At 39.3% G+C, this 22,154-nt stretch overlaps 1 protein-coding gene across 1 annotated transcript in view; it reads left to right on the top strand.

Annotated features, from left to right (window-relative positions):
• The window catches only part of PIK3CA (phosphatidylinositol-4,5-bisphosphate 3-kinase catalytic subunit alpha), a 47,407-nt gene extending 29,468 nt beyond the window's left edge, over positions 1-17,939 (top strand). Inside the window, exons 8-22 of the mRNA XM_063131945.1 lie at positions 852-957; positions 1,184-1,336; positions 3,250-3,384; positions 4,771-4,895; positions 5,744-5,825; positions 6,329-6,493; positions 7,761-7,864; positions 8,150-8,321; positions 8,534-8,640; positions 9,620-9,741; positions 10,782-10,860; positions 11,419-11,589; positions 13,634-13,751; positions 14,228-14,379; positions 15,551-17,939. Of these exons, the coding sequence (XP_062988015.1) occupies positions 852-957; positions 1,184-1,336; positions 3,250-3,384; positions 4,771-4,895; positions 5,744-5,825; positions 6,329-6,493; positions 7,761-7,864; positions 8,150-8,321; positions 8,534-8,640; positions 9,620-9,741; positions 10,782-10,860; positions 11,419-11,589; positions 13,634-13,751; positions 14,228-14,379; positions 15,551-15,821 (2,062 nt within the window). The 3' untranslated portion in view covers positions 15,822-17,939. The remainder of the gene's footprint in view (positions 1-851; positions 958-1,183; positions 1,337-3,249; positions 3,385-4,770; positions 4,896-5,743; positions 5,826-6,328; positions 6,494-7,760; positions 7,865-8,149; positions 8,322-8,533; positions 8,641-9,619; positions 9,742-10,781; positions 10,861-11,418; positions 11,590-13,633; positions 13,752-14,227; positions 14,380-15,550) is intronic.
• Positions 17,940-22,154: the final 4,215 nt, after the last annotated feature.

The raw sequence follows: 22,154 nt of genomic DNA, 5'->3' as shown, positions 1-22,154 counted from the left end.
AGTGTCATTAAGCCAAAGGGTGCCTTGATGGCAACTGCAATGAGAGTTAATGTAGTTCACAGATCTGTGATAATATATCAAGAATGAACAGACTTCTTTAAGAGTGTTGGCTTTGAAAATCTCACCAAAAGCCCCAAAAATTACACTTGTGCAACAACTTTAGCAGAAATGGCTAGAAATGTTTATATAGTTGTTTTCTTCGGCAGTGTTTACTTGTTAGAGTGCCCTCTGCTGGACTCCATTGCATATAGAGCAGATGGCAGTGTATGATACTTTCCCCCACCAAGCACAGATAGGGGGAAACTATTCCATGCACCCCCAAACTCAATTTTTATGATACTGTGGTAAATTCTTGCCAGTGCTGGCATGGCTGCATTCATAATGGGAAGATCCTTGGGAGAGCCTTAGTTGTCTCCTGAGCCCACAGCGGTAGTGGACGAGAAATAACTTAAGCACTACCTTGCTAGATCAGACCAAGGATTTGAATTTAGAATAGTTAGTAAATTGAGGTTCAAGAGGTCTTTACAATGATTGCTTTGCAATGTATTATGTACCATTCCTTCCCACTCTGCTCAAAAGGATGGGAGTTGAGTTGGTGTTTGAACTTGAAATGTCGACTCATATCCTGGATGTGCATATTAAATTTCATTCTTTTATTTTGGTGTTCACGCGATATTATACCACCAGAGAACAACAAAACCAGAATGCCAAACAGGCAAATTAAACCAAAGATTTGCTTCCCTTACCCAAAACTGCATTAACTTCTTGATTTGCCGTATAATTTTAAAGGCATTTTTACATAGCATTTTTGGATAAATTCCTTGGTAAAGCTAATCTTCTATCTCTTACAGATGGAATGAATGGCTGCAATATGAAATGCACATTCTTGAACTTCCACGTGCTGCTCGGCTTTGCCTTTCTATTTGCTCTGTTAAAGGCAGAAAAGGTGCAAAGGAGGTAAATTTCTTTCTTCCCTTGAACAGTAGGAAGAGCAAATGTTTTTAAATTATTCTTCAGTTCTGTACTATATTGATCTCTAAAGTAATAGCAACTTTTACAACTTACTTTGTGATCCCATATGTGACTTTTAAAGTGTGTTCCCTCTATTTTAATTCTTTAAATCTGAGCTTGTACTGTGGTACTAATAGATGAGACTAAACAGTGATTGTTTGCTCTTTTTAAGGAGCACTGCCCATTGGCGTGGGGGAATATTAATATGTTTGATTACACAGACACTCTTGTTTCTGGCAAGATGGCTCTGAATCTGTGGCCTGTACCTCATGGGTTGGAAGACCTGTTAAATCCCATTGGAGTCACTGGATCAAACCCAAATAAGGTAAATCATAACAATATGAAATTTTATGTCCGTTTCTACCTTATTTTCAACAACATGTCATTGTGTCACATCAGGGTTTTTTTTTCAAAGTTAATCCTAATGGTCTGCTGTAAAACAAGAAAATATTGTAACAATTCTCCAAGTGTAACTAAAGCCTTGTTCTGTTTCCAGTGTAGTATTTCAGGCTATAGGTTAGGGTTTACATGATTGCATGCTCCTGAATAAACACACACATACACCTTGCACATAGAAAACTAGCACGTGGAAAAGAGCACAGACATGATATGCTAGAGCCCTTCTACCTGACACCCCAGTTTTCTCCAGGTTGGACTGTTTTGTTTGTATGGAGGAGCATGTCATGTGAGCCACCATTTCTGCATTCCACAGATCAACCAGGTTTTTGACAGGAGAGCCAGTCATACCAGCCAGAACACACACACACACACACACCAGCCACCAGGAAGCCATCTGGATCCATTAGCCTCCGGGACTGGGCCATCTTACTAGGTCCCCTATCCTTATTGGGGGGGAAAGCTGCCCTAAGTCTAAACCTCAGCAGGAGGTGATTCAACCACGACAAAGCGACCAGTTCAAAGTCCCCCACTTTCAGATCACCATCTGCAGGGCGAGCTGAAAAAAAAAAGTCTAGCGTCTGCCTTGCTACATACGTTGTGCTAATGACATGGTTGTTATGGAGGACATGAAATCATGAGCTGCCCCAGAGAAGGCCCCCCTCAGAATTAATGTTGCTGTCCCCCTGAACCACAAGTCCAGGGACCTCAACAGCACTGCATCCACTCGGGTAGAGAGACTGTTCAGCAGTTGGGTGGGCAGTACACCTGCAGAATCATCAATCTGTTTCTTTGGCCTAACACAAGGTGCAGACATGCCTGACTTTTGTAAGATGGACAGGGAGCCTAGAGAGAGATGGAATTCCTATAAACCGTAGCAACCCTCCTCCTCGAGTCTACCTTGGTGCTGAACCAAATTCCCTGGTGGGCAAAGCTGGGAAAGACTAACTCTGCCCTGCTCACCCACCCAGGTCTTGGTTATCAATGCCATATTTATTTATTTATTTGTTACATTTATATACCGCCCCATAGCCGAAGCTCTCTGGGCTGTTTACAAAAGTTAAAAACAGTAAACATTTAAAAAGTGTACAATATTTAAAAACAACAGTATAAAAACAACAGTATCCATTTAAAAAAAAATCAGCTGTCTCATCGACTATTAGATCATGGATGAAGGAGATCTTATTTTGAACTGATCTGGCATTTAAAAGCAGCATCCGGAGACCCAAGGGCAGGCTGATAGAGCAACCACCAAAACTGCAGGTAGCGGGAGGGTTTGTACATGGTATAGCCATTAACTACCAGGGCTGTGCCCCCCTTAGCTGACTAGCCTTCCTCCCAGTGCCATACTTTTCTCGACCCATCACCACACTAATTGCCCCCCACCCACTTGGCCCCATATCGTCTCCCAGGCACATGATCTCTTCTTAAAAGAGAAGCCAATTACTTACACACACACCCACACCCCACAAGAGCCATTATTAACTTTGAAGTGGCCCCTGGCAAAGCGGCAACCCCTTTTGGTGCTGCCTTTTCAGTGGCAGGACCATCCCCAAACAGTCCACCTTTTTATGCACCAGCCCCAAAAGGCTGATTCAAGCTCTGGTCAGGTGACAGGAAGTTACCTAGAGAAAGTGCTGGATCAGGGGGCTGATCCTGCAAAGTGATGGCATTCTCTGGCCCCAGCAGCCTCTCAGGAGCAGCCATAGATGGCAGACAAACAGCAGGATGGTAAAGCTCTCAGGAGCAGCCTATCCGTGTCCATAGTCCATATCTGTGGAATGATGTCTTTAAATATATATATATTTGTAACCATACAAGCACAAACTTCTTTCTCCTTAGGAAACTCCATGTTTGGAGCTGGAATTTGATTGGTTTAGCAGTCCTGTAAAGTTTCCTGACATGACAGTCATTGAAGATCATGCCAACTGGACTATATCTCGAGAACTAGGGTTTAGCTACAGTCATGCGGGGCTGGTAAGGAGAATTGTTCTTTTCAGGTTATGTTCTGGCAAAGAAAATGAGCCATGAGACGGTTTAAATCTCATGTCAGTCATGAATGTAACAGGTGGCCTTAGGCAAGACACTCTTCTGTCATGGCCTCCATACAAGGGTAATTGACCTACTGTCCAGGGTGGGTAGGGCTACTGAGAGAGAAAAATATATGAAGTACTTTATATCTTTATAAAGTGCTATATAAATGCTCGTAGTAATGATAATATGAGCTCAATTCTGTGACCTGATTGCAGGAGTAACAGAGTGTAGGATTGTTGAAGGGTGCATTAGTGCTGGAAGCAATGCGGGGGGGGGGGGCTTTTGTTGACCCTTGGAGGGTGCTGGAGACTTTGGGGTTGACTCTGCCTACCTAATGGCACTGCAAACAAGTGCCAGAAAGACAAAAATAGAGTATAAGATAGGGAAGAGCTTTTAACCGAACAACTAATTGTAGGTTAACTTTGGGTTGTTTAACCCACAATTAAACCATAGTGTCTTCGTTTATGCATCATGAACCAACCTCTGATCTGGTTGATCAGAAGGTGCATATTCGGGATGGCAGTGGCACACAACCCTGGCAAATTGTGAGTTAATTATCCCATGGTTCACCACCATGCAAACTGGGACTCTATCTGTTCCACTATTGAATAGTTCATATCATCAGCAAATTCTTCCTGATGTTTAATTGAAATACCCTTTCTTGTAATTTGAACCCATTTGGTTCAAGTCTTACCCTCTAGAGCAGTAAAAAAACCACACAATTTTGCTTCATCTATGTGACAGATGTTTGAAGGTGGCAGTTAAATCTCTTCTTAATTGTCTCTTCTCCAGACTAAACATGCCCAATTCCCCCGATCTTTCCTCGTAGGATTTGTTTCCAGGCCCCTCACTTTTGTTGATGTCCTCTGGACACTTCCCATATTAAAGTAAATCATTTAGGAGTTGGTTTTAAGAAAAAAGGTCAATAAAAGAATACCATTTTAGTATGTGGAAACTGATTCTTTAAAAATCCTACCAAGCAGAATGTAGTTCAGAAACTGCCAGTGCAACTACTATAGTGATTCTGAGTTTAACGCCCCTTAGTTTAAAGCTATGATGAATGACCTGCTCTGAAATGAAATAGGGAGTCCCCTTAGAGACCTTGGAGGGGCTAGCAAAATCTTTTTGAAAATCTCCAGAACTGGATGCACATTCTCAGCACTGCAACATCTTGAAAGCATGTGACAGAAGTGTTCCTATGTAAAATTGCCCTCTTAGCTGGATCTGGGCATAAAGAAAGTGTATTCCAGTAGATTTGGTTCTGTCAGGTGAAGATCTGCACAACGTACCCCTTGTATGACCGACGTGATCTACTCCCTTGTTTTACAGAGTAATAGACTAGCTAGAGATAACGAATTAAGAGAGAGTGACAGAGAGCAGCTCCGTGCAATCTGCACCCGAGACCCCCTGTCTGAAATAACTGAACAAGAAAAGGACTTCCTTTGGAGCCACAGGTAGGGCAACTGGAGCGTCTAGCTGTACTATTGGCCATAGTGACATTAGATCAAAGGTGGGTCTGTGAAAAGTAGGTCAGATAACCATTGGCACATATGCAGCCTCTGTCCCCAAAACTCCCTGGTCTGGATTTTTGGTGGGAATTGAAAAGGTACTAGCGTGGGTGCAGGTGGCTTATACCATCTGTTATTCTGCTTAACCCACGAAATCATTGGCCTATCTGTGATGTCTCTTAAAGATACTGATTCATTTCTGGGTGCAATTCAAAGTGTTGGTTATTAGCCATTAAATGGCTCGGGACCAAGCTTCTTGATGAATCATCTCTTCCCATGTGACTTGGCCCATCTTCTATCATCAGCTGATATTGCCCTGTTTGTGCACCCCAAGAGATGTGATTGTGGCAAACTGCGCAACGACCTTTTTTGTGGCAGTGCCCCAGGCGTGGAACTCTGGCTCCAAGATCATAAGACTGTCATCTTTTTTATTGGTGTTCCTCTGGCCTTTAAAGATATGTCTTTGATCAAGCTTTTAACTCTGATGCTGTTATGTATTAGCTGCCTCCTTTAAATAAGTATTGTGTTAACTTATTTATTATTTATTTATTTACAATATTTATATACCGCTCCCCATTGAAAATTTCGGAGCGGTGTACAAGATAAAATGAAAACAGAATAAAATACTTAAAACAGATTTTAAAAGAAGCAAATACAGAGACTCTTGTAAAGATTATTTCATTCTTTTAATTATGCGGTTTATTATTTTTATCTTCGTTGTTAGGATTTTGTTGTGTAGTCTGAAATTAATATTTCAAATTCTTTGTGCAAAATTCCTTTCTTCTTCTTTGCAGGCACTACTGTGTAAACATGCCAGAAATCCTCCCTAAGCTGCTCTTATCTGTTAAATGGAACTCTAGAGATGAAGTTGCCCAGGTAATATCTCCATTACTGAACATCTTTTAAAATAATCATGTTTTTTACATTTCTGTAACAACTTTCTTCATAGTAACTTTCATGAATAATTGACTTAATATGGAATAATATGACTGGAGTTGAGATTCTCTTCTCTCCCCCCCCCTTTGTTAATAGAACATTATATTGTAATGATAACTAGTAAGCTCTCTTTAGAATTCCAGAATGTGATTGTAGTACTGATGCAATTACCGTTTGATGTAATTAAGGCCCATAATTAACATTTGAAATAGCCACAGCTTAGATAGCTTCAAAAGGGAGGGTGAACAAATTCAGGGAAGGGAGGCTTATTGGTGGCTATCAGCCATAATAGTTAGATGAAACCTCCACGTATGTGCCTCTGGCTACCAGCTGCTTAAGACTAGGACACTAGATTAGGTGGAACTTGGTCTTATTCAGCAAAGACTTTCCCATGTTCTCATGACTGAAACAGTGATAAAAATCCATTGTTCTGTACTGCACAGATGTACTGCTTGATAAAAGATTGGCCTCCCATCAAGCCTGAGCAAGCAATGGAGCTTTTGGATTGCAACTACCCAGATCCAATGGTGCGAGCATTTGCAATTCGGTGTCTGGAAAAATATTTGACAGATGACAAACTCTCTCAGTATTTGATTCAGCTGGTACAGGTAATGTGTTCTGCTGCCTTTGTTGTTTGCATTTGTGTTTGAAATGTATGTATTTAAACAAAATATGCTAAGGAAGAAAGGAAGATTTGGTATATTTTTTCTGGAAGATGGCAGCCAGAGTATTCCTGAAAGGTTAAAGTTGATCAGACTTCTTCAATGCTGCCTGCATGATAAAGGGCATATCCAGAGATTAAGAGCTATTCTTTTGACCAGTGCTGACAATTGGATGAGATGTTGCTGCAGCTACAGGCACCTCACCTCAAAAGTATTATTATAAGCTTAATGCACCTCAGCCAAGTTAGTTCACAAAAATTACTAGTCCCCAAAAGAAAATTACTAGCCAACCTGCCCACCCATACATTTTTTAAAGGTTAAACTCTTTTAATTGCAAATCTTTAAAAGTAGTGGTATAAAAACAGTGGTTCTGGGCCCAGAAAATTAAGAATGGATGAGAGAATCAAAAGAGAGAAAAATATTTAGTATTCCTACTTCGTGGGAACTCCAAAGAAGAAATTCTTCCTTCCCTTCCCTCCGCTTAAAAAGGTCAAACAATTCTGTGTTTCTTTGGAAATAAGACTATTTTCAGACTTCCATTGACCTGAGAGCATAACTAAAAATGGGAGGGGATGTACCTTTCACATAAATAGGCTGCAGTCTTGGGTGTCTTTACTTGGAAATAACCCCATTTAATTCACAATAAATTGCATTCCAAAAGCATTTTTCTATCTGTTTCCTCCTAGGTGTTAAATAGCTGCAAATACAAAGAATAAAATACTAACCTTCCTTATTCACATAACACGGCTTTAGGACATGTAGAAGAAAATAAACAGAAGAAAAGATTAGTCCACAATACAAAAACGAGCTCAGACAATCAAACTAACTCTTAGAGAATGAGGGGGCATATACACAAAACGTAATACAAGGGGCCCTACACTGTTTGTACAACAAAGCAGGAAGCTTCAATTGCTAAAGTATCAGTTCACACATCGCATCAGTACTGAAAGCTGACTCAGTTTTCAGCGCTTGGTTTTCTTTCTTTTTTTTTCTAAAGAGCTAGACATTGCTAAAGGTAAATTGTAAAGAGAAGATCCTAGATCAGCCTGATCACCTGGGGGGAGTGTATATGTGCCCCAGGTGAACAAGTAAATGGCAATTTTCATATCTGGGATATTAATGTCGTGAAGAGTGGCAAACGTTTGATATTTGACAATTGTCATAGAAAAATAGCTAAATGCCAATTACAGTTCAATGTTCTTGTTGAATCCAGGTTCTGAAGTATGAGCAGTACTTAGATAATCAGTTGGTGAGATTTTTACTCAAGAAGGCACTGACCAATCAGAGAATCGGGCATTTCTTCTTTTGGCATCTAAAGTAAGTTTGGATTTCCAGTTTAAACTGCACAAATGTAATTGCTTCGAGGCTTCATAAATTCATACATTGATATTCATGCTGAGATGAAAAATCTACCCTTGAATAGATGAGTTATATTAATTTCCCATCTATCCCAAAACTGAATTTATTGACTTCCCTGTAGAATTCGTTCTCATTTTGCTAGTGGAGAGTCTTTTAACAGGCAATTGGAGTGAATTAGGATAGCTGAATTTTTCCTAGCAAATGCTTTATTAACAACTACTGATAAATCATCTCTTCTTTTAGGTCCGAAATGCACAATAAAAATGTTAGCCAGAGATTTGGTCTGCTCTTGGAGTCCTACTGCCGAGCATGTGGGATGTACCTAAAGCATCTGAGTAGGCAAGTGGAAGCTATGGAAAAACTGATTAACCTCACAGACATCCTGAAACAGGAGAAAAAGGATGAAACACAAAAGGTAAATTTTTGTCCTGAGTAATCCATAATAGAAATGAGAACGCAATTCCTTAAAATGTTGCAGTATTTTTTAGCACTTTTAGTTGAAATACTCTGTTTAAAAGCTATTTAGAAGAATATGGCTATTCATGCTAAAAATTGAAATGTCACACTGTTGTCTTTGGCTAGTGACTGACTTGAATGTATAAATACTTTGATGTTGTTATCCATCAGGTACAGATGAAGTTCCTTGTTGAGCAAATGAGGCGGCCAGACTTCATGGATGCATTGCAGGGCTTTATATCTCCTCTCAATCCAGCTCATCAGCTTGGAACCCTTAGGTATCTTCATTCTTCTCAGAATTAATAACATTAAAAATAGAAAAATGATATAAAAAAAACGTGACAGTAGACTTCTTGTTCTAAAAGTATGTAAGCGGTGACTTCAGGCCCAGAGCCCCGAAATAAGCTACTAGTCACCATTTTTTGGCTAATGCTGTTCTAGGAATGTGCCCTCTGGCTAAAACTAGGTCACAGTGGTGCATTTTTAATTCTTTCTAGTTGTATCTTAATTGGAGAATGCCCTTTGGAAATAAGAAGCGGTGCCATGTTGATCTATCTAAGGCAGCCTTCCCCAACCTGGTGTCCTCCAGATGTGTTGGAATACAACTCCCAGCATCACCAACCAGCCATGTATTGTGTTAGGCTGATCTATGGGTCTATGGAAATACACAACAATTATCCATGCCTTGGTTACATCACATTTCGACTATTGCAATTCGCTCTACCTGGAGCATACTAAAAAGTATCCAGAACCTTCATTTAGTGCAAACTGCAGTATCTAGGCTGCTAACCAGTGCACAGTATTGGGGCCATATTACACCAGTGGTTGCTAATTACTTTCTGGGCTCAATTCAAGATGCTGGTCTTAACCTTTAAAACCCTAAACAGCTTAGGACTTGGCTATCTTATTATGGACCTGCCTGACTACTAAGATCTGCAGGAGATGTTCCTTTCAGGGCACCATTACCTATAGAGGCCCATCTGGCATGTAAAAGAGCTTTCTCCTCTGTTGCCCCCAAACTATGGAATGGGCTCCCTCATATATTACAATTGGGCCCCCACTCTCTTGAACTTTAGAAAAGATTTTAAAGATGCATCTTTTCAACTTAGCCTTTTAAAATGTGTCATTTTTAAAGTTTTGTACATAGCCTTGATGGCTTTTTAGCAGATAAAGCAGTATATAAATGTTAATAATAGATAATAATTTGTTTCAGTATAAAGTTGCACTTGTTCAAGCAGCAATCTTATCCTTTCATAGGCTTGAGGAATGCAGGATTATGTCATCGGCGAAAAGGCCATTATGGCTTAATTGGGAAAACCCAGATATTATGTCTGAGCTGCTATTTCAGAATAATGAGATCATCTTTAAAAATGGGGATGGTAAGGAAGAATATTTTGTAGTATCTCGTGCATGTTTTTCCATTGTCCCAACTGTCTTGAATACCTCTTTTCAAATTGTACCTAACAGTGTAAAGATCTATTGAACTAATTTGATGAAGATACTTTACAAATAACTTTCATTGTCTTGCTCCTAACACTGCTGTGGCACAACCTATCAAAAGCCATGAACTCTCCTTCTCCCCCTCAGTCTGATTCATTGGCAAACCCAATCACCAAAAAGTGGATGTTTTTCCTTTAATTCTTCCTTTGTTCCTAAAATTCTAATTTTACTATATAAGCAGCAGAGGCTCATGAAAATAAGTGACATGGCACTGTAGAACAGTAACATTCTCTTCTTAGTGCTGAAGCATTTTGAACAAACTATTACTGATACTTCTCAGAACCATGCATCTGGCTTCTTTCTTGTTCATTTGCAGTAAATAGCAATTGCCCCAGGTAACATCCAGTTGTTAAGCACACCTGCCTACCTATTCTTGCCACAGTCCTGCCATGTGATATTTCTCCAGCAGGGGTGCTGCTGCTATTGCACATGTACAGTGTCTCTCTCGGGAGACTGCATAGCATAGAGGTTAGCAGGAGCCTTGCTGTATTTGCCCGGCTTGGAAAGCACAAGGAAACATCATAACTGCTCAACGTGGACTCCGTTATGGCCAAGGGCCTTACATTGCTCTACAGGTGGTGGTGGAGGTGGTGGAAGGGCGTGCAATGGGGGAGAACAAGTGAGGTGACCAGAGCACTTGGTCACCTCTTCTTCTGGTCACCTGTTGAAAGATTGATGCATTTCATCCATAGATTTGGAATTAGTAACGTTCCCTGAAATTTTAGCATAAGTTTGTATTAACATTTTTGTCACAGGTTAACTTTTCATGTTTGAATGCTAAGAGAAAGTCATGGTTAATAATAAACTTCTGTAAAACGTCAAGCAAAACTTGGACTTAAAATATTAAAAGCCAAGTTGTTAAAACTGCATATGACCTCTCAAAAGTTCACAACATCTATATTAACTTGCCTGTTTTCAGATCTGCGTCAGGATATGCTCACACTTCAAATAATTCGAATTATGGAGAACATCTGGCAAAATCAAGGCCTTGATCTTAGGCAAGTATTCACAAATTGTGCTAATGCTCCAGTCTGTCTTTACCACTTCTCCCTGATAAAGCATATATTTGGATCAAGAGTTTGCAACAAATTATAAATTGCTTAATAAATGATATTCTACAAATATTTTAGTTTTTCTTCTGTATTTTTCCAGTCGGTAACATTACAAATCAACAACTCTTATCTGTATGTAGGGACGATAGAAATAGCTTCAAAACCAAGTATCATTACAATTTAATAGCCATTTCAAAAATAGTTTATGTGGCTTAGGAACTGCTCTTCCAGGAACAGAAGTCCAATGTTGCCTTGGGCACCTGGAATTTATTGTGTAGTTGTATAATTCTTGAAACTAGGTTTTTGTGTAGTTCTTTTGTAGTCCAGAGCTTGGTGGCCATATATCAATGACTTAATTTTTCAACAGTTTTCCAATAAGAAAGCAAAACTATAATGCAGACTAAGACTTCTATGCCTGCCTGTTTTTTCAGTAGCCATATTGATATCTTAAAGCATTCATACTGTTTTTTGTTTTTTTTTAAACATCTCACATTCCTCTTCTAGGATGCTGCCTTATGGCTGCTTATCTATCGGTGACTGTGTGGGGCTCATTGAGGTTGTGAGAAATTCACACACAATCATGCAGATCCAGTGCAAAGGTGGCCTTAAAGGTGCGCTGCAGTTCAACAGTCATACACTACATCAGTGGCTCAAAGACAAGAACAAAGGAGAAATGTGAGTTAAATTTTCATCCCCCCCCCCTTTTTTTTAAAAAAAAAATTAATTTAACAATTTTTCTTCTTGATGAAAGCCGTGAAACAACCAACACAGCATTGGTTGTTTTCCCCCACCTTCCTGCATGCTGGTGACATGTTCGGGATTACCCTAATTACCCACGCCACATCGCAGATTGCCGAGTCATCTGAATGCGGTGCAGCCGTGGTGACTTTTCATCCACCCTACAGCCCATGGCCTGCAGTGGGGGCAGTAGGGTGGGTAAAGAGTCACCACGGCTGCACTGCATGCAGGGTTGGGGCAATGTGGCACAGTTAATTAGGGTAATCCTGGTCATTCTACCTGCACGCACAGGGGTGGGAGAAATAACCAGTGCTGCATTGTTGAACACCTCCATTGTAACAAGCAAGCACTGGAGATCTATAGTAACACCATATTATTTACGAAGGTTGAGCATCATGAGGGAGTAGACACAAACTGATAATCTTTAAAGTAGCACTGGTTCCCCAAAAAGCAAACAAGATGCTGTTGGACCCCTTCTCACCAGCCAGCTACAAAACTCAAGACTTCTGCCAACTGCCGTACAAGGCATAGGTGGAATGTGCCCAGTAGCTGCTATCCACCCAACATCTAGGGCATAGATAAAAGGCAGAAATGTTACCTAGCGTGAAATATGGTGGCTCAACTGTTGATGGGCTCTAGCTAATTTCTCATATAACCCCTGTTTAAAAACAACTGCACTGAGTCCCTACCATTCTGTTTCTGGGCCCAATTCGAGGTGCTGATTTTAACATTTAACACCCTAAAGAGCTTAGGTCCTAATTATTGAAGGGAGCCCCTTGACAGTTAAGAACTATTAATGAGGTCTTGCTAAAAAAAAAAAATGCCATCATGTGTGGAGGAAGGAAGATTGGCCTCCATAAGTAGTAGGGCCTTTTGTCAAAACCCTGGATCTGTGGAACGCCATTCCTCAAGAGATTCATATTGCTCCATCTTTATTTTCCTTTCAAAGGCGGTCAGAAATGTTGTCTTTTAATCTGCCTTTGATAGCTGATTTGCGCCCTTATCTGGACAGTGATAGCCTAGCTACAGTTATCCATGCTCTGATAACCTCTCGTTTGGATTACTGCAATGCGTTATACATGGGGCTGCCTTTGAAAACGGTCCGGAAGCTTCAGCTGGTACAAAACAGGGCAGCCCGTTTACTAACAGGGATTTGCCAGCGAGACCACATCACAACAGTCCTTTTACAACTTCATTGGCTGCCAGTGCAGGTCCGGGCCCAATTCAAAGTGCTGGTATTGACATTTAAAGCCCTAAACGGTTTGGGGCCAGGTTATTTGAAGGAACGCCTCCTCCCATATGTACCTACCCGGACCTTAAGATCATCTACAGGGGCCCTTCTCCGTGAGCCCCTGCCAAAGGAAGTGAGGCAGGTGGCTACTAGGAGGAGGGCTTCCTCCGCTGTGGCACCCCGGTTGTGGAATGAGCTCCCCAGAGAGGTCCGCCTGGCGCCTACACTGTACTCCTTTCGTCGCCAGCTGAAGACCTTTTTATTCACTCAGTATTTTAACACTTAATTTTAACTTAAATTTAAATTATACTGTTTTAACTCTGTATTTTAACCTTATATCAATTTTGCTGCGTGGTTTTATCCTGGTTGTGCTTTTTATACTGTATTTTGTATTTGTGTTTTTAACCTGTTGGTTGTTTTATGATGGTTTTAATTTTTGTGAACCGCCCAGAGAGCTTCGGCTATTGGGCGGTATAAAAATGTAAATAATAATAATAAAAAAAATACACTATTCGTATTTGCTATATAGAGAGAGAGATGGCATATATTGGTTTAACTTGAAAAGCACTTCAGTAATTTTAATTGAAAAGTATTCTTAAAATGTTTTAAATAAAAATAAATAAAATACCTTTTCTATCCTGAGGATGCTTACAGGATAAGTCAGCCATATTGTGGGTCCAACTCCTTTGTCACAGAAGTCCTAAATAATGAAGCATGCGATATTAAATAGGTCTTCTCTGTTTCTAATAGGTATGATCCAGCTATTGATTTGTTTACACGCTCTTGTGCTGGCTATTGTGTAGCTACTTTCATATTGGGAATTGGAGATCGTCATAATAGCAATATCATGGTGAAAGATGACGGGCAGGTAAAATTAGAATGTTTTCAATTTTTACGTACCTGTTTGTGCAGTGCAATGATTTTCAGCTTTCCAACCTTCAGGAAAAACATCCCCCACCTGTTTGTCTGGTGAGGAACCACTAAGCATCTGCCCCGTATTCACACTGGGTACGAGCCAGGCCTCTTTGGCTCATTATCAGCCTTCCTATAAATTGAGAGTGTTCCTTAGAATAGAGCCAGTACTTCCCTACCACTGCACATTTCAGTGGAAAATTGATAATTGTGGGCAAATTGTATTTTTGAGAAGTTTGTCGCTTTATTGATCAGTTCATTGAGGAACCCCTAATTAGCTACTGAGACATTCCAGGATTTCCTAGAACAGTTTGATTCTATTACATGTAATCATTTTGATTTAGAAATCAGAGCAAATCTGTAGATGAATATTTTTTTTATCCTCTTTGCTCTTTCAAGTTAGTAATAACCTAAAACTGTATTTTCTTAAAGCTGTTTCACATTGATTTTGGACACTTCCTGGATCACAAAAAGAAAAAGTTTGGCTACAAACGAGAGCGTGTACCGTTTGTCTTAACACAAGATTTCTTGATAGTGATTAGTAAAGGAGCCCAAGAATGTACCAAAACGAGGGAATTTGAAAGGTGAGCCATCTTGTAATATATATTTTTAATTTTAATTTTTATAAGCAAACCTTACTACATTAATCTAAGGTTGATATTTAGTTAGATTTTCTTGCAATGAAATACTGAGGATGGGGAACAAATATAAGGAAAAAATATTCCTTATAGGGGAAAATGGTATTTGGCTTACACCAAGCTTTCTTGAATAAAAAAAAAATTCTGCATATAAACATCAGGAAATAATGACAATGTTGCTCATAGTTGTACAATTGTACTTTATGTTGTAGAAACTAATTTTAATAATGATAAGACACTGCCTTTGATGTGATTATAGAGAAGTCCTGGAAAATGTGGTCAGAAACCAAATATCCAAGAACAGTGCAATGCATGCGCATATGGGGGTTTTTTTAAGCCCCCCCACCCCCGGCACACACACAAGCTGTTCCCTGAATGTTGAGGAGCAATCTAGAGCAAGCATTTCATAAGCCATAATTGGGTGTTTCCAGAAGAGCAGATTGGTGCATTCACCCTGCCCCTTTTGTGCCACACCTCTTTGGATCCTAACCTGAATGTAAAACACATTATACCTTGGAATTCAAGTAATCTAAGCCATGACGTATGAAGCTTTGGATGATTCAGAATTTGAAAGTTTGAGAAGACTCATCCTGGTCTTATTATTGAAGTATAAGAAGGTGCATGTTTGACTACTTTTTTTGTGAACCGCCCAGAGGCTTTTGACTATTGGGCAGTAAAGAAATGAAATAAATAAAACTTTGACGCTACCCCTAATCTCAGAAGGTTCTAGTTAGCTTATTGGTTACAAGCATGACCAGTGCAAAGAAATGATTAGATCCAGATTTGGTAGTTTAAAAGGTTTTGTGCTGTATCTCCAGAGATTGTTACTTTTAAAATACCTACATTTCTTTTTTGAGAGAGATTCATATATGACCAGCAATATGGCCTTACAGTGGAAATAATTGTACAAAACTTTCTTTTCCACTATGGGAAATTATTTTCCTGAATGCTACATAACAAAGAAATGTTGATAGCATCACAGCCTTTTCAAATGAAAAGGTCAGCTGGTACCTATTTTTAGATACTAATCTTTTTATTGTTTTGATCCTCAAAAACTTTGTTGTAGTTCTGATAGGATTTGGCTTGAAAAAAAAATTTTCTTTTCTTTTCTTGCAAGGTTCCAAGAAATGTGTTACAAGGCATACCTAGCAATCCGACAGCATGCCAATCTTTTCATAAACCTCTTCTCCATGATGCTTGGCTCGGGGATGCCAGAACTACAGTCTTTTGATGACATTGCCTATATCCGCAAGACACTTGCATTGGACAAAACTGAGCAGGAAGCACTTGAGTATTTCATGAAACAGATGAATGATGCTCATCATGGTGGCTGGACAACAAAAATGGACTGGATCTTCCACACAATCAAGCAGCATGCCTTGAACTGAGACAAAAATAAAGATGATGAAAACTCTTGCCCCATTTTGTGGGTCTTCCACTGCACTGTTGACTGTTGGCAGTAAGACATTTGTTGCATCAAAATTGCACAAACCAAATACAGCATTTGAACTTTTGCAGCAAGATTGAAAACTCAAAACTAAAACAGGGTTTTGGGACACTACAAACTGCATTTCAAAATATAAGTTTCCTATGTGTACAGTCATTTTATGCCTTAAGTCCAGAAAGGTAAACTTTGGAGATTTGTTTATATTGGTTTGTTTAATTAAGAAATCTGTGCCAGCATTAAAACCAGTCTTTCACGTGTTCCAGTTGGCCTGGTGAAAATTGGACTCATGTGGGTTGCAAAAGATGGAAAAGAAGGAAAGCTTAGCAATATTATTAATTGCTCCTGAGAGTTTTCCTCTCCCATGAACTCAACTCAGTAGATTGTAGGAGTTGGTGCCTTTATAACGTCAGATATAATTGATGGATTTAAGAATAGCAGTCTTTCTTGGTTCTTGATTGACCACCTAGTTCAAACAAGTCTTTAGGAATATATCTTAAGATTCTGCTGGGCAGTATTAGTAAGGTAAAAACGTACCTCCTCCACCACCTCAAAGGTCTGGCTGATGGGGAGGATTGGGTTTAGTGCAACACTTTGGATTTTATTTTTTTCTAACCTAAACCTCAAAACAATTTTTCATGCATGCTTTCCAGAGCCTAAAAAGAGGTGAGTTGTTAGAATTAAAGATTATTTTTATAAAGGTTATTTATATAACAGAAACTATTAATATATAATATTTCTTTACATTGATTTGTCCAGTTTTCTGTCATTTTAATTCTGCAGACCACTTCTCTGTTTAACAGCCTGATTGTATAAGCCACTGGGCTAATGTAGTGACCTATAGGGTCAGGTTTAAAGATCCCTGTGCTGACTTTTAGGGCATGACTTGTCCACGTGTGCTTGCGACCTCAGTCTAGAGCCAGTGCAGATGCAGCTATCCCAAAGGGCCTTACAAGGCACACTTCCCCTGCATCAAGGGGCTTGCTCAGCTTTAGGGTCTTTCCAGTGGCAAGCTGAGCAGAGCTGCATAGGTGTAACCCACTTGCATGTTTTAGAACATTGCTTAGATGCAGCAGCACAAACCTCTGCTCCTGCAGTGGCAGTCTAGGACCAGGCTACTGCCTGTAGTCCTAATTAATTTGCTTAAAAGGAGGTTGCACTGAAATCAATGAGTTGCACTTCAAAATAAACATGTTTTATGATCGGAGCATTCAGCTCCATAACAAGGGTTCTCAAAGTCTGATAGTGAGTTTATAACTGAAGCAACAAACATTTGCTGAATTTTAGGTTTAAAACAAAGCAAAGATGCACTTGGCAGCCAGGTGAAGGGAAATGCAAAGGAGGGACACCAGGAAGGTATAGCTCCCTTGCAAAATGTAGGGAGCTTTTTGATTGGCTTTCACTACTGTCGATTAACACAATTAGAATAGAAACTTGCATGGTTTGGGAAATGAGGGGAGGAGAATGGGAGGACCTGTGTCCTCTGTTTCCTGACCCAGTGGTGCCACACATAAACTATGGCAGGTTATCGGAAGAGCTTGTGCTTCCATTGGTAACTGCTTGTACTTCCATAGGAAGATTTACCTATGGAGATATAAGCAATAAGTTAAATTATAACTAATACTTCAAATAAGTTCCAATGTCAGTTGTGGTGTGTTAAGATGGAATGAGGCCCTTCATGTCTTCCTCCAAATAATCTCAGGCAATACTCCTTAAATGATATTCTGGTTATTTTGTTAATTCTTGACTGCAGACCACTTCTGTTTTGGCCTTCTTTCTTGGACTGTTAGAAAGCAATCGCTTAATAACAGTAACCAATGAAATAGAAGATATATTTTGAATCTGATCACTAAGTAGTCCCTTGTACTGCAAAATACACAATAATCCCTAGCATGCTGAGCTAACCAACCAATATTTTATAGCTGTTTGTGTGTGTGTGTGCGTGCGTGCGTGTGTGTGTGTACATATATATCTGTATATTTCTGTCTTTATAACAACATGAAATCGGCACCAACTAGCAGAACTGTTGGTAGAACTTATTAAAAAAAATGTTTTTATTACACCAGATGTTTTGAGCCCAGGATACATAAGGTGCCATTTCTTCCACATTAATGTTGTCTTACTTGACTCATTGGATTTGAAAATGTTCCAGAAATCTGGATAATTGAGTGCACCTGCCTTTTTTTTCTGACCCTCAAATCCTAGGTATTACTCTGAGTGCAATACCAATTTGAATATAATGTGCTGACATTAGGTATTAGATTATAACATTATAAATAAATTTGTATAGACTGTAAATGGGTGAGAGGCTATATTTCTTGAGCAAGCTAAATTTTGTTTGTACATAACTTGAATTTATTTTCATGGATACAGAATAGCTGCTATGTAGTTAATATGACTGAATCATGGACAGCTGAGGTGAAAATAACCAATACGCTGATCTAGAATACTAATGTTGGTGCAGATATTGCCATATGGCTTTGTAGAATAGAAGTCTAAGGCAAGTGATGAAAATATGCAGCACATAGTTAAATTGTGGAATCCACTACCACAAAATGTAATGATGGCCACCAATTTGGATGGCTTTAAAAGGGGGTTGGACAAATTACTGGAGGAGAAGGCTATCAATGGCTACAAGTCCTGATGGTTATGTGCTACCTCCAGTATCCAAGGCAGTAAGCCTGTGTGCACCAGTTACTGGGGAACATGGGTGGGAGGGTGCTGTTGCACCATGTCCTGCTTTGTTGGTCCCTGGTCGATAGCTGGTTGGCTACTGTATTTAGAGAGTGCTGGACTAGATTGACCCTTGGTCTGATCCAGCACGGCACTTCTGATGTTCTTAAAATAGTGCTTTGGCCATTTTGGAGCAGTTTGTTGGCATTCGGATCCCTTTCTGGAGGTTTAAACATCCTCAATCCTATATGTGGCCAGAACCCAAAGAACAGTGTTACCGGTTCCGTGCCTTTGGCTTGTATTTCCCAAAAGCATCCTTCCATACCTCATGGCAAACTAAGTTTGAAACTCGGGGGATTTTCAAGAGCAAATTTGAATATGGCATGTCGAAGTTGGGATGGAGAGTCAAGTTCCTCATATGCATGCTTTCTGTCAGGTTATGGTTAGCAGAGTTGGTTCACTACTAAAATAAGATATTTTGAAAGGATCTTACTGTTATTAATCATAGTAAACCTAATGCCATGACATTTATTATTGGAACCTGTCTTTCGCCAAGTCAGACCATTGGTCCATCTAGATCAGTATTGTCTACACTGACTGGCAGCAACTCCCTAGGCTTTTTCCCAGCCTTATCTGGAGACTCCAGAGTTTGAACATAGTACCTTCCCCATGCACCACATGTGCTTTACCACTGACCTACAGCCCTTCCTGCTTATAATCCATCTTGAACTAACCTGCAATTGTAATTTATTTCACCATATAAAGTACCAGTGTCTTTAGTTATGAAGTATTTAGTAATACTTCTAGTTTTCCAGTGCTTAAGATGTCAATGAAAAATCTTGCATGGTCACAAAACCCTGTGATTTCCTTTCTGACAAGCGTGTATTTTGTTTGAAAGAGGGGAAGAGGAGATTCTACCTTTCAAGGCTACAAAAATTTAAATTGAAAAAATATGTAATGCCTGCTGAAGACTCAAAACTATTTCAGAGTTTGTCAGAAAATGACATCTGCTCAGTTCTTAGATGTGTGTTGCCAGCAAATACAAGTGCTTAGAAGGGGGATATAGCAAAGTACTGTACAGCTGTTAAAATTTAACATCCCATTAATGTGGTTCTCAGGTATTGCAAACAGATACAACAGTACAAATATTCCAGGTCAGTAACTCAGTAAGCACAAAGTCAAATACTGTATTTCTTCGATTCTAAGACACCCTTTTTTCCTCATATAAACATCTCTAAAAATAGGGTGCGTCTTAGAATTGCAGGTGTGTTTATTATTTCTTAGAATCAAAGCTTTTTTTTCTGTTGGTGGTACTGAAATTAGTGTGCATCTTACAATCGATGGCGTCTTAGAATCGAAGAAATACGTTATGTCTATTCTTCAAACCACTTGTAAGTAAGTAACTTTTCTGGAGGGATACAAGTTCTGCTGCTGTGGATATCAATTTTGACACATCTTCTCTCTGTATTGACATCTGGATAGACAGTTGGTATATAAAGCCCAGGTATGGTAACTACTAATGAAAATTAGATGCACATGCATCACTTTGGATAGGATTGTCCTTTGGGTTTTTATTCTATTTTTTAATGAAAAATTATTTCAGTGGTCAGTACATGCTTGCTAACATCCTCTTTCTTTCACCTTATAACATGTTCAGTTTTGAGTGCTGTATTTCCCCTCGTTTTAATGTCTGTGCACACTGCAGACCAGGGCTGGACCCCTCTAAGGGAAGGGGGGGAAACAAGGAAAACACCTGTGCTTTGATAAATCCATTTTAAAAACCTCAAAGGACATTAGAGGGGATTGTGCTGCTTTTAATGTCTTTTCAAACCTTCCAATATCTGACATATTTGCTTGATCTATGTATTTCAGTAGTCATGTGATTTATATCTGTTTTTATTTAAGTAAAAATAGTAATTGGTTGTTCGCTGTTCTTTGAATAACTAGAATGGGAGGGCATCCAAGTTGAGTAAGTGGCAGGTAAGTAAAAGACTTCTTCAAATTGCCCCTAAATAGATAGATTTAATAATTCCTGATTTGCTTATTTTCATTGATAAATCAGTGGATGGAAACTGGGACTGAATGTTAGAAAATATAGTATGTTAAGCTTACTAAAACATCTGAACCTTGCCGTTATTCGACCATAGACATATTTTGGGACATATTACAGTCTTGGAAAATTATGGGAGTGTATCCATGGAGCATTGTATCATGCAACATACTTGTCCACATGGCCCCTTCAACTGGAAGTGTTCAAGAGGGATGGCATGGTGGCTGCACTCAGTTAATTTGTATGCTTACTTTGCAAATTCTGCTGAGACTGCCTCTCAGCAGAAGCTTCCAAGGCAGATAAAACTGAATTCAATATAAAAGCACAGTTGAACTGTAAAATATCATAAATACAATCTTAACAGAACCAGGATATTTGAAGAACCACTACCTGACATGAATCTCCCTGTTCATTGCAGTCATGTTCAGAGTCTGCTCTGCATTCCCTAGCCAAGAAAGGTATTGTTGACAGGGGTATGGGGCAGAGCCTTTTCATAGGAGGCACCCGAAATTCAAAACTCCCTCCCAAGCATGGTTTATATAATTGGTCCCTTCTCATATATTTTATTCTGCCAAGATTTTAATGCATCGTAATATTGCCTGTTGTTGCTTGTTTTATCCTGGTTTCAATTAATGCTCTCAGCTTTTAAAAATTTGTAATGATATTTTAGTTGTTGCAAATTGCCTATAAATTGCTCTTTTTAGGGCCAAAGGGCAGTATATAAATGCTTTTGTAAATGGTAAACTTGCAAGAATTTTCTTGGCTGTCTTTTGAAATCTAAAAACCAGCAGCAATTCCAAGGTTGCAAATTACCTTTACCAGTCTTCAAATATATGAAGTATTGATGAGGCAGGCTTCTCTAGGGAAGGAATTCCATAACTAAATTAGAATTCCACTGCCTAAAAAGCCCTAGATCTGTAGTCACCTGATGTAGGATCCCTGATAATGACACTCTCAGAAGAAGGAGCTTCCTTGAATGACCCCAACAGATGAGACTTGCAGACAAATGCATAGGTAGCCGGCTTTTAGGGCTTTAAAAGGGTTTAAAGCCAACATCTTGAATTGCACTTGGAAACCAAGTAGTACAAATACAGGTCTTCTAGTATGCTTCCACATTAGAGTTTTAGTGGAGAATCACCATGCTTTGTTCACTCACTTTTGAAGGGGCATCTACATAACGCCATCATCCAATCATTGGCATCCTGGATTTTCCCTGTGGTTTTCATCTTTTTTTCTCCTCAAAAAATCTAATGTTTACACAGTCTCTACAGGTGTAGATGTCTTGAGCATTAATCATCTGTCTTTTTTTTAAAGGCCAGGGTCTTGATGTGAGCAGTGATACAGTAATACTCTTTCTAAAAAAAGATTAAAAAAAACTTTCCAGTCTCTGCCATTATGGACTGAAACCTTCCATCTTAGTTGAGCCACACATTTAACGATGGTGTAGATTTTACTATAGAAACTTTGGGGAAACATTTTTTTTAAAAAAAACTTTGACTGAAGGTTTCACACTTGACGAGCCATAGGTAAAAAAAAAATGCCCAAATTGTGGAG

This window comes from Elgaria multicarinata, chromosome 8 (assembly GCF_023053635.1).
Source record: "Elgaria multicarinata webbii isolate HBS135686 ecotype San Diego chromosome 8, rElgMul1.1.pri, whole genome shotgun sequence".
Taxonomy (NCBI): Eukaryota; Metazoa; Chordata; class Lepidosauria; order Squamata; family Anguidae; genus Elgaria; species Elgaria multicarinata.
The sequence above is the reverse complement of the archived record's forward strand: the minus strand, read 5'-3'. Positions and strand labels throughout refer to the sequence as shown.